We start from the raw sequence: 17,836 nt of genomic DNA, 5'->3' as shown, positions 1-17,836 counted from the left end.
AGTTAGAGTGCTGGCTGCTCTGTTTCTAAGACGGCTCCCTGACAACAGCCCTGGGAAAGCAGTCCACGATGATCCAGCTATCTGAGATCCTGCTGCCCCTGTGGCGCATCTGGATGATGTCATTCCAGGCTCCTGACTTTATCCTGGCCCAATCATGGCCGCTGTGGTCATTGGGGGAGTGACTCAGCAGATGGAAGATCTTTCCTTTTGCTCAGACTCTCCTCCTCTCTCGACAACTCTGCCTTGGAAATAGATCAGTCTTGACAAGGGCTGCTCATTTAAAGAGAATAATGAAACAGCTTCTCAAACCTTGAGAAAGATACAGCTATCTAAGTAGAGGGAGGAAGCTCAAAAGTGACCAGTTAGACTAAATTCCACCAATTTTAACCCAAGATAGTACAAGAAAGTTCTACAAAGTTAAAAACAAAAAGACTTTTCAAAGTAGCCAGAGATAATATGCAAAGGTGACCCAACTCACCTGACAGAAAACTCAGCAGAAACCTTAGAGAGGAGAGAGGCCTAGGATTTTCATAGTGCCGAAGGAAGCAAACTTCTAATAAAGAATATGGTACCTGCTAACATTGTCTCTGAGATCTCATGGAGACCTAAAAGACCTTCCTGGAAAAATAAAAGCTGACAGAGTTTGCTAACATCATCCATATGCTCTAGGAAATGGTAGAGAGAGTTCTTCCAGCTTAAAAAAAACAGATGCTAATGAGTATAAAAAAATAACCTAAAGTTATATAAATCAGCAGTAAGTGTGATTATAACATATAGATTCAGAATGTTCTGATACATATCCTTAACATGGAAATTAAGGAGATCAAAAATAATATCTATACTAAAATGTTGAGATAGATGATACAGAAAGGTACAAAATAGAACATCAAAAGTTAACACAAGTGGAGAAAATGTAGAACTGTTTTATTAGTATTTTTTAAATGTTTATTTAAAAATTTTACTTGAAAGACAAACTCTCTCTCTCTCTCACACACACACACACACACGGAGAGACACAGAGAGAGAGAGAGAGAGAGAGCCTATTTGGTGCTGGGCCAGGTGGCAACCAGGAGCCAGGAGCTTCCTCTGGGTCTCCCATGTGGGTATAGTGGCCCAAACACTTGAGCTATTTTCTGTTGCTTTCACTGGAGCAGTATCAGGGAGCTGAATTGGAAGCAGAGCAGCTTGGACTTGAACCTGTCCACATGGGCGTACATTAAAAAGATTTAAATCATATTTGTGGTGGGGGGGAGAGAGAGAGAGAGAAATGCTTCCATCCACTGATTGACTGCCCAAATGCCTGCAGTGGCTGGTTTGGGGCCAGGCCAAAGCTGGGAACTAGCAACTCAACTCAGGTCACCCAGATGGACGGCAGAAATTCAATTCTTAGAGTTGGCACTGCCACCTCCCAGCCAAAACTGCAGTTTTCCCGTATTAGAAGGAAGCTGGAAAATCAGGTGCCTATGTTGAAAATTAAACTCTGGCTTTCTGATGTAGAGTGTAGGTGCCTTCACTGGTTTTCACTTCCCCAGGAGACCAAGTGTCCACTTCACTAGTGCTTTTTGAAAAGTTTATTTATTTATTTGAAAGGCAGAGTGATAGAGAGTGGGAGTGAGGCATGGAAACAGAGTCTTCCATTACTAGTTTTCTCTTGATTTACCAGGTGACTTAGAGTGATGCTCTGTTGGAGGTATGTTCTTTAGCTTTGTGGGAATATCATTTCTGGCTCTATGAATTCAGTTCCTTTGCTGGTTGGGGTTTTGAGATGCCTCATTACACTTCGTAGAAGTAGAAGATTAGATTCCTCACTTGGCTTCTGAGGGTAACGGGAACCCTGTTAATATGTGCTATTTGGACAGAGTGGAATGATTGTCGTCTAAAGTTTTGCAATTGGGGAGGCTGTCACATTCCTGGCTGTTTGGTTAAATGGCTCTGGCTTTTGTTGGTGTGTATGTGTTTTCCCATTGGCATTTCTAGCTTATGGATTCTTTCAACTTCATGTCTAAGTTGTGAGAGTCGAAGATAATGCAGATGGCCCACCACTGTGCTGTGCCCAGTGTCTCTTACTCCAGCCTGTTGGTCTTCTTTCTCTCAGCCTTTGAAACTATCTTATTTGTCTTCAAAGTAATGAATAGGGTTTTGAGTTATTCAATTCAGATATGAAATCTTTCAGCATAATAATCTGGCAAGCTTACATCGCATGAACTAGGAATTCCTGAGTTCAAGTTTGGACTCACGTTCAAGATGACTTAGCAATGGCATGATCTTGTTTTTCAGCTCTAATAGCATTCTGCAATCAAATATAAGGGAGTTGATACAGAAGGAGTCTTGGAAGATGGCCGACCGTGGAGCGTTGGGGTAGCTAAGTGCGTGCAGAAATAGGGACAAAAATTGGAAGAGCAGAAAATAAGAAGAGCTGAATTTCTGGGAAAGGCATATGCAACTCCCCAGAGTTGGCAAATCAAGGCAGGGGTCAAGCACGCATAGACGACTGAAAAAAAAAAAAAAACTTCTAAAGACAGCAAATGGTAACTTGAACTTGAACTGGTAGAGACAGGTGTCACCCAGGGTCAACAGGGACACAGACCAAAAACAAATTAAAAGGAGGAACTGATAAGTCACTATTTGGAGGTGCACAGGGTGAAATCTGACTCCAACCCCACCCAAAAGCTCTCTGACCCAGTCCACCCAGAGAGACATGAAATTACCCAAAACAGAGACCTCAGGTCTTTAGGGCACAGAGATCTCTTTTAGGGACAAAGGCTTCTCTCAATGACCTAGAAACGGGAGGGCAGATTCCAGGAGTAAACAGAGTGGCACTGGAGCAAAGTGACCTGCCCAGCTTGTCGCAGTTGATCAGAGCAGCGGGTGTGTGAGTGAGAACAAAAACACACAACCCCAGCATCGCTAGCCTGTCAAGCTTGAGAGAGGACATGGTGCACTGGGGGCACAGAAAGTCTAGCTGCCGATTGCACACTGCAGTGACAGCTGGACCACTCCCACTCAGGGCACAGGTTCAGCAGGCAGAGGCCGTGAAAGTCCCAGGTAGAGGGGGACCTTCACCAGCTAGAACACACTGACCCTGATTAACAACTCAATGGTCAGAACTTTGGAATCCACACCAACTCCTTGCCTGGCCAAAAGCAGAAAAGCTGACTATCAGAACACCCACAAGGTGTTTGCTAGCAAACATCCTGACCACCTGACCGGATGATGGGAAATTAGGGTTGGATGAAAAAGAACCATTAGACAGGATGAAGCACAAGGGAGATGTGGGGCTCAGGGGCAAAGAGGTCACTAAGTCAATACGACGGCAACTAACAAACAGTCAAGGACACTGGGTTACCTGTGATGAGCAAGATGGCGGCCAAGGACAGATCCCTGGGCGTGAACCGGGACAGGGGTCACGTTGTTTCGAAGAAAGACTGATTCGCCAGGGCCATTTCGCTCACCTACCCCGGCCTATGGGAGGTGGCTTCTGCAGTCATGCTCTTAGTAATTGGCTCCTAGTTTCTCCCCTCCTGAAATTCCTGGCCTAAGGCTATCCTTTACTCTGTATACGAATCTGTATTTCCCAAATAAACCGGAGCTGCTGGACAGAACCGCTGCCCGTCTGTTTGTCTCTCGCACCCTGGAGGCTGGGTGGCGGGCAGCAGGCTCACCCCCTTTGGCAATGGGGTACTAAGGGGATCTGTGGGGGAGACCCCGCAGAACGGGTGCCCAACATGGAGGCATGAAGACTGGACCTTCTGGTCCCTCACTGCGTGACTCTGAAAGAAGAGCGAGGAACGGCTGGCAAACGGCTTCGGCACAGCGCTTCCCAAAAGAAGCACATTGCCGGAGAAGTGGCTTTTCTTCAGGTGAGCCTAAAAGAACAGAAACGTGGGGCACGAAGGCTGACCCTTCTGGTCCCTCACTGCATGGCTCTGAAAGAGAAGCAAGGAATAGCTGGCAAACAGCCTAGGCGCAGCATCTTTCAAGACAAGCACATTGTCAGAAAGTGGTGTCTCTTCAGGTGAGCCTCAAAGGAAACAAGGCGAGGTGAGGTACAATATTCCTCCTCTCGAACGGGAGTGTACCCTATGGAAGTGACCCCTGGCACCCCGCAGCTCTGCACGAATGTGAGGAACCCCTCCCCACGACCACAGCATAGCTACAGTAGAATCCCCTGAAAGGTTGTAATAGAAGGGAGGTGTTATGTGCCCCATTGACTTCTATCCTATCCTCTCATCTTTTGCTTTCAGAGGCGTCTGGGGATGCGCAGCTCTGGGGTGAACCTGTCTGAGGTTTGATGGGTTTTGGCTGAGGCGACACTTCGGCATCACCCGAAACTCTGCTGGAGATCCCCTGGGCCCAACAGCCCGACTGGGTATCCGAGTGCCACCCTCCTCTCTACTGTCTTTCTTAAGCCATGGGCAGTAGTGGTGGGGAAATTGATGATCCCGTGTGTAAGGTACTAAAATACATGCTGAAGTCCCAAGGGTTAGAAATCTCAGATGCCCAGGCAGTCAAGGTCTGAGGGACCATGGTCAGATTGGCACCGTGGGTAACACTGGCTAATTTATTTGCCCGAGATACTTGGGAATGGAAGAGCAAAACTGATGGCCAGAACACTGCTCTTGGCCCACCTCAGCCACCCCGACCAGAGCTTCTGGGAAGCTCAGAGGGTGGGAACCCACCCGGAACCCACCCCCAATTCAAGGGAAGTCCAGAGAGCAGGGCCCCAGTTGTAAACCTCCTGGCTGGGCTCCACCAGCCACGCCAGGCCTTTCCCATTAATGTTAACCCAAGATTCAGTGTTTAGGCCACAACATCCTTTGATGGCATGCTCAGCCCAGTTGACTTTCAAAAGTTGTTTGTAAAAATGCTTCAGTACTGATGACGTTAAAGTTACCCAAATGCTGCAAAGGTTATGGAGGCTGGCTTCCTGCTAAGAGTCCAGAGCGGTGCACCTTCTTGAAACACCCTGGAGATGTCCAGTCACATCTCGGTCCTTGAGCACCACTTTGCATGCCCTTCTATGTTCTCTGCCCATCATAGTCCCCAACCATCTTTTTGATGTGGGACCGTTTACTCTTCAGCTGCTTGCAGTAGTTTCTCTTATTTTTATCATCTGCAGAGCTCTTCACCTGCTTCAGCTGGTTGTACTCATCAGCAACCGCCACATACTACTCACTCTCTTATAATTATTCAATTCCTTATCAAGGCAGGAAAGCTCTCTGTTGACCTCATCAAGCTCTGCTTGCAAGCTCTTGTACAAGTTTCTCTTGTAGAGCTGTCCTTGTTGATCTGACATCATAGATGGGTACTCCCTGATCCAGTCCTACAGCTTGCCACAGGACTCGCCACCAGTTGTGTATTCTGTCTCATAATGGCCCTGCCCAGACCTCCTGGACCTCCCCGCTTTTCCCTTGATGGCGCCCTTTTTGGGTAGGATCTCCAGGTTCCCACTGCTGCCAAATCCGGGCTACCTGAAATCATCCACAGATGAAGTCAACTGAAGCTCCTGGGCCACCTCCAGCACCAGTGCGGTTGACTTACAGGAAAATTCTGGATAAGGCCTCTTGCCGTTCAGCTTGCCATTGGACGAGTAGGCCATAGAACCATTTATTCTCTCAAAGTCAGACATGGGTGAGGGCATGCCTTGTGTGCCAGCAGACATGTTTTTAACTCACTCGTCAACACTGGAGGGCTGTTTGTCATAGATGCGTTCCTTCTCCCATAGAATATTGGATTTGTTGCAGCGGTCCATCTTTGTTGGAGCTTTCACAGCAAATAAAATTATTAAAGCAAAAGCCACAAGAATCAATAGTACAATGGCAATGGCCTCCAGGGGATCCACCACACAGTAGTGCTACAAATATTGATCCACGTAGAGACTTGAAACTCCAGGCGCATAGAACTGGTTGCAGAGAGCATATGTTTGTGAGCTGTACATAGATCTGGATGCTTGGGCCGTTGGGTTGACCCCCATCATGCAGACAGTGGCGGCAACAGACATCAGGATGCCCATGATGACACTCACTATGATTACAGTCAAGAAATATCTTCTTGGGCCCGGCGGCATGGCCTAGCGGCTGAAGTCCCCACCTTGAACGCTCCAGGATGCCATATGGGCGCCAGTTCTAATCCCGGCAGCTCTACTTCCCATCCAGCTCCCAGCTTGTGGCCTGGGAAAGCAGTCGAGGACGGCCCAAAGCCTTGGGACCCTGCACCCGTGTGGGAGACCTGGAAGAAGTTCCTGGCTCCTGGCTTCGGATCGGCATAGCATCGGCCATTGCGTTTACTTGGGGAGTGAATCATTGGATGGAAGATCTTCCTCCCTGTCTCTCCTCCTCTCTGTATATCTTCCTTTCCAATAAATAAAATAAATCTTTTTTTTTTAAAGAAATATCTTCTCATTCTGGCAATTTCCAATCTGATCACACTGGTAATGAATACCACCCAGAGCAAAAATGAAGCAGAAGGCAGCCATGGCCAACAGAAAACCCTTGGCTGCTTGCTGATCAGTGTAAGTGCTGTAATTGTAGCTGTCACCATAGCCATGCCCACTTTCATTGCTCCCAAAACTGCTTCCATAGGAGTAGCCTATGCAACTTCTCAGCAGGCCAGTGCTGTAGGTTCTGCCCAAGACAAGAATGGAGGCAACACAGGCAAATACGGCAATGCACATCACGATGATGAACATGGACAGGATACGAATCACTGCTGCTGGGGAGGTCCATCTGTAGAAGTGAAGAAGCTCATTTTCTGGGTAAAAAGAATATGCCCGGCTGGGACAGCATTCAGTCGCACATGCGCCTCGCCTCTGTACATGTCATTGCTCGGTGTGTAATGATTCGGCTTGATTTCATCATCTCTGTAAGGAGGCAGGCTCTCAAACAGCCAGGAGGACATGGCTGCTGATGGAGGTCAGTGCTCTTCAGGTCCAGCGGGGATGCACCATGGGAAGTTTACCTACTGTGCCATGGACCAGTGTCTGGTGCTCCCGTTTGTTCTGCTGGGACATCTGCCACCTGTGTGCGCCTAGGGAGGCAAAGGGCAGGTGGGTGCTTGCGAGGGGTGTGGTGCAGTGGCCTCCTCCCTAGGTGACCCTAACCCTAACTGTTATGGTTGCCAATCAGATCATTTTTTTCCCTATTACTTAGAATTAGAAATGAACAATACTGAAAGTCTTAAGTGAAACAGCTGTAGGATGCAAATTTGTGATCTAAGGGCTATGGAACTTGTTCTTCCAGAAAGGAAAAACAGATTGAAGACACATAGAATCCTGTAGTTCCAATATGTTTCTGAAGGCTGGCTATATTGATTCTCCCTCTTTCCATGAGAAACCATGTACATTTTTTTATTCTTTTAATGATTTTATTTGAAAGGAAAAAATGGCCAGAGTGGGAGAGAAAGATGGAGAGTGCTTCCACTTGCTGGTTCACTCCCCAGATGGCTGCAGGGGCTAGAAGTAGTCAGGTCAGGAGCTTCCTCAGGGTCTCTTGGTCTCCCAGTGGATACAGGGGCCCAAGGACTCAGATCATGCAATGATGTTTTCCCAGGCACATTACCAGGGAGCTAAATGGGAGGTGGAGCATCACAGATGCTGAACATATGCTCACATGGACTGCCAGCACCGTAGGTGGAGGCTTTACTCACTGTGCCACAGCACCAGCCCCTCACTTTATGCTTTTTGCCTAAGCTAGTTTTGATGGATTGATTTTATGTATAAATCGCCCTTAATCAATAAAACTAATTATCTACATATGCTTTTATGCTTTTGGCTAATCCATATTGAGTATATTTGGGGTTTTGAGTATATTAATAATTGCTCATAGGGCCAGCATATTGACTCAGCTGGCAAGTGCTCTGTCTCCAGGTGTGGCATCTTCTGAGTGCCAGTTCATGTACCAGTTGTTCTGCTTCCTATCCAGTCCCCTGTTTGTGGCCTGGGAAGCAGCGGAAGCTGGTTTCATGCCTTAGGATCCTGCACCCACATAGCAGACCTGAAAGAATCTGCTGGCTTCTGGCTTCAGATTAGCTCAGCTCTAGCCACTGCAGCCATTTGGCGAGTAGACCAGTGGATGTTCTCTTTGTCTCCTCTCTGTAAATCTGCCTTTCCAATAATTTTTTTTTTCTTTTTTAAAGAATCGCTTATGGGTCCAGCACAGTGGCCTAGTCGCTAAAGTCCTTGCCTTAAAATCACCAGGATCCCATATGGGTGCCGGTTCTAATCCCGGCAGCTCCACTTCCCATCCAGCTCCCAGCTTGTGGCCTGAGAAAGCAGTCAAGGATGGCCCAATGCCTTGGGACCCTGCACCTGTGTAGGAGACCTGGAAGAGGTTCTTGGTTCCTGTCTTCGTATCAACGCACCATTGGCCGTTGTGGTCACTTGGGGAGTGAATCATTGGATGGAAGATCTTCCTCTTGGTCTCTCCTCCTCCCTGTATATCTGACTTTCCAATAAAAATAAAATAAATCTTTTAAAAAAGAATTGCTTATGAAACTAATGAATTAAACTCAAGATATTGTTCCAATTGTCACCCAGACAGCTTGCCTAACTTAATATTTCTAATTCCTTGTCCTTGTCTATCGTATCTTGTTATTATTTTCAGGGTATGTGACTTTGCTGATATGTGGTGTTGTCTGCCTAGGCGTACAACTATCCACTTGTTTCTCTCCATTGACTGATGTTTTAGACTTAATTCTTGTCAGGCTCTGCTTCTCCCCAGCATGATAGAAACTCTCAACAAAGGCCTAGTTTTATAATTTTCTATATTTTGCTTCTTACATCATGAAGAAATACCCATCAATAAACATTTCAGCAAAATTCAGATTGCAGAATCTCTTCTTCCTTAATACCTTAATTATCCAGAGATAATCACTGTCAGAAATATGTGCTTCCAGAGTTCTCTCTAGGTATATGTGTGTTTGCATTTAGTAGAAGCAGATACGGTAAATTCTGTGGCTTATTTTTCTTCACTTACATATTTTAAATGTCAACGCAGGCTAATTAACACACTTGGTATTTAATAATCTCATTGTATGTATATACTATAATTTATTTAGGCAACCATACATTGCTAAACATTTAGATTATTCTCTTTCCTTACTTTGTCATAATAAGACACAGTGACATGTACATAGTTCTACAAAATGTTTCCGCCTTTATCAAGATCTTTAATTGATGCTATCAAGATCATTACAACAGTGGATTTTCTCAGTCACGATGCATGCATGATAGTAAAGGTTTTTATTTATTCATTTATTGGATTGCCTTCCAGAAATTCTGTGCCGGTTTATATTCCCACAATCAATTAACAAATTCTTCTACGGACAAGTAAAATTGATTTGAAATTAATAGTCTCAGGAGTTGAGTGAGATTCAGTTTTTTGAAAAAAAAAAAAAGATTTATTTGAAAGAGCAAGTGACAAAAGAAATGAGGGGCAAACACATAAAGAACGCGAGCTCTTCTATCCCTTGGGTCCTCCCCAAATGTCCACAATATCTAGGACCCCTGGAACTCCATCCAAGTAACCGAAATGTGTGGCGGAGGCCCAGGCACTTAGGCCATTTTCCTCTATGCTTCCTGGCACATTAGCAGGGAGCTTGGATCAGAAACAGAGCAGTCAGGACTTGAACTGCTGCTCCAGGATCGGATCCCAGAGATGCAAGCCGTAACCCCCAGATCAATTATTTCTAAATCATCATTGACTGTGTTTTCTTTTTCTATGTAACTTGCTTGATCATAACCATTGGAGATTTTTCTACTAAAACATTCATAATTTTACACTTGGTTGCAACTATTCTTGAAGTATATTTATCCTGTTTCTCATCTATGTTTCAAAGCAGCAAAGCATAACAATGAAGTTCAGAACTCTGATGTCAGAATATGTAGATGGGCTTGAATACAAATTCCGTTACCTATTTACTGCTGTGACTTTGTATAAATTTTTTATTTCTCATATTTCAATTTTCCCATGTGTCAAATGTAAGATGTGCAAATTAGTCCTCCATATCTATTAATTCTATATTCGTGGATTCAAACAACTGTGGATCCGAAATGTATAGATCTGTGGTTGGCAGAATTCACTAACATAAAAACCATAGATACTGAAGCATGACTCTGTGTGTGTGTGTGTGTGTGTGTGTGTGTCTATAATTTAAAAGTGTTGACCACATAGAAAGTACTCTATACATGTTTGCCAATGTTGATGCTGTATTTATTTACTTACTATTGTCTTTATCCTTATTTATATTGATTTCTTGTGGACTTTCAGGATGAGTATGAATTTTATTTTTAAAATACATCTGGCCTCACTTTTTCTGACTTCATCTGAATATCAATAAACTGAAGTAGTTTAAAGCAATTATTTTTAATTTTTGTTGCCCTTTAGAATTAAAGCGTTTACCAACACCTGAACTATTTAAAGAAAGATGATCATACTTTATTGTGCATTCTTTACCACAGACTGAAATTAAGGAATCATTTCATACAAATAACCAGTCACATAAGTCGTGATAATGTGCTTCTACACACCCAGTGTTTTCTTAGGTGTGTGTCCTTTATCAAATGGGGTGGAACTAACACCATTTTTAAGACTCCATGCTTGTTCCTTAGGGCAATTAATTAACACTCCTTGTTGCCTTACAAATGAATATATTACATAGCTGAGGATGGTAAAATTTTATTGACTTACTGATGTTGAGTTTGGATGTTGTGTCTTGGGTTGAGTAGCTGCTTTAACTGAGCAGGTGGCATACTTTTCGTGCTTTGCATGACAGGAAGCAGATCCTGTATTGTTTCTTGAGTTTGAGCTATTCTTTTATCCCTGTAGGATTCTTTCTCATCATCAGTCCAATTTGTGTCAGTCTTCTTGCTTGGGAAAGTTGCGCATTCTTTCATTCTGTTCTTTAAGTTGTGATGTAGATCTGAGGAGCAATCACGAAAATATGTGTAGACTACACGTGGGGCTTTCATTCAACAATTATTTATCAAGAATTATTGTGGGGCAAGGGTTTTACCTAGAATTTGTTGTCCATTTTAGTCTTCTATTTTAATGAAAATAAATACATATAAAGCTCGTTAGATGATGTGAAGTTTACAATGCAAAATAAAGCTGGGGAACAGATGCCTTTGTTTTTAAAAAGGCATCAAGAGGAGACTTCTTTGTGAAGCTGACCTGTCATAGGAGTTAAAGAGTGTGTCAAGCAGGTATATGGACAGATCATCTGCGGCAGAAGGAAGTATAAGGGCAAGGAAGCTTGTTGAAGTGTGCCTATAAGAAGGTGGCATTAGTGGCTGAAGCAGAATGAACTATAGAGAAAGTTAAAACCCAAGTTCAGTCAGATAACTTTGAATCAGCTCTTCTAGGGCCCACTGGGTATAGCAAGGACTCCAATTTTTACTAAGTGCAAAACAGGAAATTGCTGGAACATCAGTGGGTTTATTACTTAATTTTGACCCTTTTATTCACATTTGAAAATGTTCACAAGAGGTTTGTGCTTATTTGTCATAAAGGACTTGCCCACTCTTAAAAGGAAAGTAAACAGATGGCTAAAGCACTTACTGAATTAACTGAATTAACGAAGCCTGGAAGATAATGAAGTGAAGAACATGGATGATTATAACATGTAGAAATTCATGTAAATGAAGTGAGTTTATCCACAATTTCTCGATAAGCTATTCCTAGGCCATACTGCAGATACTAACTACATATGTATTATGCCTTTGGCATTAGATCAGCACTGATTAATATGAAAAATCAAATCCTTGACAACAGTGTTCTTACAGTCAACCCTAAAGAAAAAAAAAGTAAAGATTGAATCCAAAAAGACCCTCACCCAGACACATTGTTGTCAAGCTCCCCACAACTGAACGTAAACAAAGAATACTGAAACAGGCACAAAAAAAGGATAAGAAAATGTATAGAGAAAAACCAATTAGAATTACTGCAACTTCTCAGAAGAAATCCTTCAAGCAAGAAGAGAATGGAGTAAGATTTTCCAGATCCTAAAACAGAAAAGACTCAACCTAAGACACCATATCCAACAAAGCTCTCATTTGTATTTGAAAACAAAATACAATACTTCCGTAATAAAGAGAAATAAGAACCCACAAACACTAAACCAGCACTAGAAATGCTGCTCAGAAATGTGCTGAAGTCAGAAAGGTATTTAATCGCAATCAGCAATTATAGGAAGAGTCTTCCATCTGCTGGTCAGTATTAAATGTTGCTGTGACCCTGAACTCTTGGTCTTCCATGAGACTGGCAGAAACCCAATCACCTCAATCATTGTGCCTTCTCAGGCACATTAAAAGGAAGGTAGAACTGAAATACAGCAGCCAAGGCTCTAACTGACCCTCTTGTATGGAATGTGGATATCTCAAGGACCTTAACACACTGTGCCAAAACATCTGTCTCCAAATTTTTAAATATAAACATTTTAAGAAGATGAGATAAATTATTACAGGTATGAGAGTATTGGAGAACAAAAAGGTCACAAAAGAGACCAAAATAAGTAAAGATGGCTAAAGAAATATTACATGTAAAAAATATAAAAAAGATAAAGTATGAAAGAAAAGAATAACTATAAAAGAATAGCTATAAAATTTTATGGCAGAGAAAGAACTAAGAGTTTAAATATATCATCAAGATAGAGACTTTAATAGAAAGGTGAAAAAAAAAGTGGTCACTCAGAGAACTTTCAGATGACTAGTAAGATCCTAAAAAGCTTCAACACTAAAAATACATCTAGATATTTCTAACATGAAGTTCCGTAACAATCAGAGCAATCTCCTCTGGGTAAAATTTAAACTTTCACAAAATAGTCTATCACCTTGGTATAACTGTATAAAATTGAGAGCCAAAGTGAATGTGGTAGTAACACACATCTCAAAATGTCAATCAAATTTTATTTGGTCAATTACTCCAAATATTAATCTTTGAAATAATTCTATTTTCAAGAATTAATGAACACTGGAGAGTGTGAGTTGGAATAGGGGCAGGCCAAACCAGGCAGGGCTACAGCATCTGTGGGCCTCATGTTAGCCAGATCAAGGAAAAGCCAGGCTTGGTTGACTGTCCCAACTGGTGCAAGCAAAAGTTAGAGTGGGTGAGAGTTGCTTGGGCTTTGCTACAGCATCAGATAGCAGATGCTGGCACTGTCGGCTATATCTGTCAAGTTAAACTCCAGAACCACCTGGAGAGTACATAATCTGGGAGAGGGAGTGGCCTAGTAGGGAAATAATGGGCATCTCCCTCTTGGCTTACCACTCCCACTGGAAAGCATGAAAACCAGGACTGGGGCGGGGGGAATGGACAGAATGGCACCCACCAGCACAGGTGTAGGCTGGATAGTGGAGCTGGTTGGGTTGAACTAGGCTTCAATGCCCATTGACATGTATGAGAGTTGAATGGAATGTGGGACTGACTAGAGTTAGTCTGCGGTATATACTGGCAAGCACGGGAACTAGGGCAAGCAGAGGGCCTGGTCAGGGTTGTTGTGGGTTGCTCTGACTAGGCTGCAGCTCCCACTGGTTTATGTGAGGGCCGAGTGTGTGCTGGGCAGGATCAGGCTAGACTGCAACACCTATTGTGGAAGACAGGGCTGGAAACAATTGACCCGGCAGTTGCAATGACCAGCATGTGCATAAGCTGATTGGGGCGATGGACTGAGCCAGACCCTGTGCTTACAAGCACACACAAGAATCAGGTCTGGAATCACCTCAGACAAAGTTTCTTTGGAGGTCTCTCCAACTGAACCGCTGATCTCAAAACCCCAACCATGAAGAGACTATGTCAGCCAGTGGATTCTGAATAGATTTCATCATGCTTGCAATGGCGAAATTGGCAGCAATTCAGAACTGTTGAACTATCCAAACTGCTTGAACAGGACCCTAGGAGCATGGCCCACATCGGGGACCTGGGACGGGTGGGAGGTTGGCTGGGCTTCTCCCTTTGTTTCTCCCCTGGGTCCCCTGTAGCCCTTGACCTTTTGTACTCTAATCAACTATGTAAGATTATAAAAAAGAAAATCCCTTTACTTAATGGGAATATATAAAGGGTCTTCAAAGAGTTAAAAAAAAAAAACAAATGAAAAGAGTAATTCTATTTCTAAAACTAAACACTATTCAAAAGATAAGTAAAAATACTAATTTCATGCAGAAACAAAAGAAAATGTAAGTTCCATGGAAGTTGAGTTTTTATGATTTAATGAAGATTTGGTTTGGTTTAATTTAAACACACTAATTATCATGAAGGAATCATGGTGGACCAATCTTTTCTTTTCTTTTCTTTCTTTTTTTTTTTTTTTTTTTTTTGGTGGGCCAATCTTATCTGCTTCTTAAATAACACTTGACAGACACGCTCCAAGGTAGAAGCCATGAACTATAATGGTCTATCATTTAGGACCAATGCTAAAAGGGAAGAAGTCAAAGCTTGTTTTCAACTGAAAATCTCAAGTATTGGAAGCAGAACCTGCTAGAATATAGCGATGGCATGTCTTTTTATTTCTCTAGGAGGTAGTGATAAGAATGAAATGCATGAAAAATAGGAAGATACTGCCAATAAGGCAATTCACTTTTTTACAAGCCTATATTTAAGTGACACAATTTTCTTTCATACTCAACTCACAGATTAAACAAGGCAAGTATTTTTTAAGAGACAGAGCTAAAGAGGCCATCAGTTCCCATTGTTCACAAAGACAGTTCCTAGAACCAAGATTTTGTAGGGGATCTTTGTTGGGGCACATGTTAAGCAGCCTCTTATCATGCCAACATCCCAAATTGAAGGGTTAGTTGGATTCCCTGGTCCTCAGCTTCTGATTCAGTGTCCTGCTAATGTGCTTGGAAGGAGAGCAGAGGCTCCCAAGTGGTTTGGATCCTGCCACTCATGTGGAAAGCAGGATATTGTTCCTGGCTTCTGCTTAGCTTTGATCTGGCCCAGCCCTGGCTGTTTTGGTCATGTGGGGAGCAAGCCAGCAAACTGAAGATCTCTCTCTCTCTCTCCCAACCCCCTTTCTATACTCTTTCACACTAAATAAAAAAAAAATTGTTTAAAATATGTCATAGGATTTGCTCTTGATAATATGATTTAAAACATCTTTGTATGTGCTGAAATCCCAGGCAATTAAAAAGCCCACCTGTTGATATCTTTGTCTTCTCAGTCCAATTGGAAGTCCGTTTGCTCATGGGACACTTGAAGGATGTTACCTTGAGGCAGTTTTCATACAAATCAGTTCCCTCAGGTTGAATTGATCCATGGATTGGCCTCTCATTGATTTCTAAAAAATGCCTCTGTTGGTCTTTAAGACTTAGAATGTTACTTCCAGAGCTGAAAGAAATTGAGTACTTTGATTTCAATGGTAACAGTGACCTATCCTTGCAGGAATAGTGTCATATCATGTTGCATTTGCATATAATACCTGGGATTATGCAACTTTTTAAAAATAAATGTTATCTTACTCGTGGATCTCACCAGTCAGGTGATGAAGGCAAGATGGCCACTGTCATCCTCATCTTTCCAAACGGAGACCAGAGAGGGTACATTAGTTGCTCAGGATCACAAAGCTCACAGGGCAGTGACTGGTCTAGGCTTTGCATCCAGTACTTTTTCTATTATCTTCTCCTGTCTTGGGATATCATTTGATTCCCATCCATGTAGTATAAATAATGTTTTAAAAAATTAAGTCTCAGTTTAAAATAATTGAAATATGGATCAGACCCAAATGCCTCACATTGGCACCAAAATTTCTGGGTTTCTGGGGTAAGAGAGTCAATACTCATTGCAATGTACTTTATTTAGCAAAAACCAAGACCTCAGAAGAGAAGCCAATGGTTGAACGAATGAATGTGTTCATGAGAGTTTCATTACACTAGAATAATTCTTTACCATGAGGTCATCTAGAAAGTCTGAATAGGTCAATCAGAATAGTCTTTGCCATGAGAAAGTGGTAACTATTGCTAAATCATGGCTTATTGATTCTCTTATTTTATGCCCCCGTTGTTTGTTACTCTTCAGTCACGTGGCGTGGCACCAGTGTAGACAATAAGAACATAGTATCAAGATAGCTATCTCTCTAGTGACTCCGTGTGATGAAATTAAGAAACATTTGTGGTTTTTGAGAAAATTGGCAAGCATCTTAATATTATCAGTAATATTCAAAAACAACTTAATTCCCCCTTTCCCACCAAATTCTGTGGCATTCGTAAGAAGGTGGAGTTGGAAAAGGGGCTGAGGTTTGAATCCAGGCACTGTGATCTAAGATACATCTCAAGCAGCTTCCTAGTTGCTGAACCTGCCCCGTAAGTGGAAAAATCACCAACTGGCAATTAACCATGGGTATTAAAAGGTCACTTCTGTTGCTTTATACAATGACCAAAACCTTACAAGACAGAGGAAAAGGAATTGTGAGGTTAAACAATCAAATTCTCCTACCTGAAATATTTTTTTAGAAGCCAGGATGCTCCTTTTCCAGGTATTTTAACTAAAAAAAGTAATGCAATATATGAGCTTGAGTTTCCAGATAAATGAAACTTAAGTTTTTACTTTGTTGGTAGATACTTCATTGCGTATCCAGTAGTCGACTTAATTAAGCCTATCTTAACTTTCCTTTCATCCAGACACATGACATAGAAGTATATATTTACTGGAAGTCTTTTAACTAGACAGCTTCAAGAAAACAGCAACCAGTATAAATATCTAATAATTATCAAGCAATTTAACTGATAACAAGAACATTAGAATCTATAGAAGTTCCCTATACATAGCCTATGCAACCAGCTTTTTTAGAGCAACAAACTATGCTACAGATAAACCAGAAGAAAAATAGCTTAATGAGTAATAAATAATTTTAAATACATGTTTAAAACTCTGTATTATTCTCTATTATTTGCTTTTCTATAATGCCCATGGTACTGTTTAAGCAGCACACACACACACACAAAGAGGACCAGTTAACAATGGCCATTAAGAGTAATACGTAGTAGAAAAAATAAAGCATATATTATGCATAAAATGTATGTTTAATTCTATCTTTTTGGTAATACCGATTATAATCCTCTAACGGATATTTAAACTGTATAGACCACGCTATGTTTTTCTGTTCTATGATGAAGTGGGATGTTTTGCTGTTTTTCCTTGCCCAATAATATTTCTCTGGACTACCTGCAACCGTTAGGCTGTCTTTTCTTAGTGTAGGGGGGAAATGGAATACACCGAAATGTCAAGTTCGTTTGAACTTTCAGCCCTCCTCTAACTAAACACACATTACACTGAGTTCTGGTCTTGGTCACCTCGATGGCCTCAAGTCAATCCTCTGTCAATCAAAATCTTTTGAACATGAAAGACTTAAGTGCCTCACTTATTAACAATGGCTGGTGTCTAGATGTGTAGGGACTGTTTGTAGAACATATTTCCTAGTTCTTTAAAAATATCCACCCACTGCAGACTTGTTTTGGTAAACTCGTTTCTCATCCAGGTGTTTTGCATACATAGACTGAGGATGTGGATCTCCATATGAGAAATGCCCGTTGTTTTTAAAGAATCTTTTTTTAAAAGATTTATTTATTTTTATTGGAAAGTCAGATGTACAGAGAGGAGGAAAGACAGAGAGGAAGATCTTCCATCCAATGATTCACTCCCTAAGTGGCCGCAATGGCCGTTGCTATGCTGATCTGAAGCCAGGAACCAGGAGCCTCCTCCAGGTCTCCCATGTAGGTGCAGGATCCCAAGGCTCTGAGCCGTCCTTGACTGCTTTCCCAGGCCACAGGCAGGGAGCTGGATGGGGAGTGGAGCGGCCGGGATTAGAACTGGCGCCCATATGGGATCCCAGTGCGTTCAAGACGAGG

General features: G+C 42.3%; 1 protein-coding gene and 1 pseudogene across 1 annotated transcript in view; both read right to left on the bottom strand.

Moving 5' to 3' along the window:
* Nucleotides 1-5,018: 5,018 nt before the first annotated feature.
* LOC121170808 lies at nt 5,019-6,897 on the bottom strand (annotated as a pseudogene).
* A 3,760-nt stretch (nt 6,898-10,657) lies between these two features.
* Nucleotides 10,658-17,836, bottom strand: part of AGBL3 (AGBL carboxypeptidase 3) — a 50,039-nt gene continuing 42,860 nt past the window's right edge. Inside the window, exons 13-15 of the mRNA XM_041002126.1 lie at nt 16,425-16,473; nt 15,130-15,320; nt 10,658-10,917 (exon numbers count right to left, since the gene is read on the bottom strand). Of these exons, the coding sequence (XP_040858060.1) occupies nt 10,682-10,917; nt 15,130-15,320; nt 16,425-16,473 (476 nt within the window). The 3' untranslated portion in view covers nt 10,658-10,681. The remainder of the gene's footprint in view (nt 10,918-15,129; nt 15,321-16,424; nt 16,474-17,836) is intronic.

This window comes from Ochotona curzoniae, unplaced genomic scaffold, assembly GCF_017591425.1.
Source record: "Ochotona curzoniae isolate NIBS_2020 unplaced genomic scaffold, NIBS_Ocur_1.0 scaffold_2476, whole genome shotgun sequence".
NCBI lineage: Eukaryota > Metazoa > Chordata > Mammalia > Lagomorpha > Ochotonidae > Ochotona > Ochotona curzoniae.
This window is presented reverse-complemented; position numbering and strand designations above follow the sequence as displayed.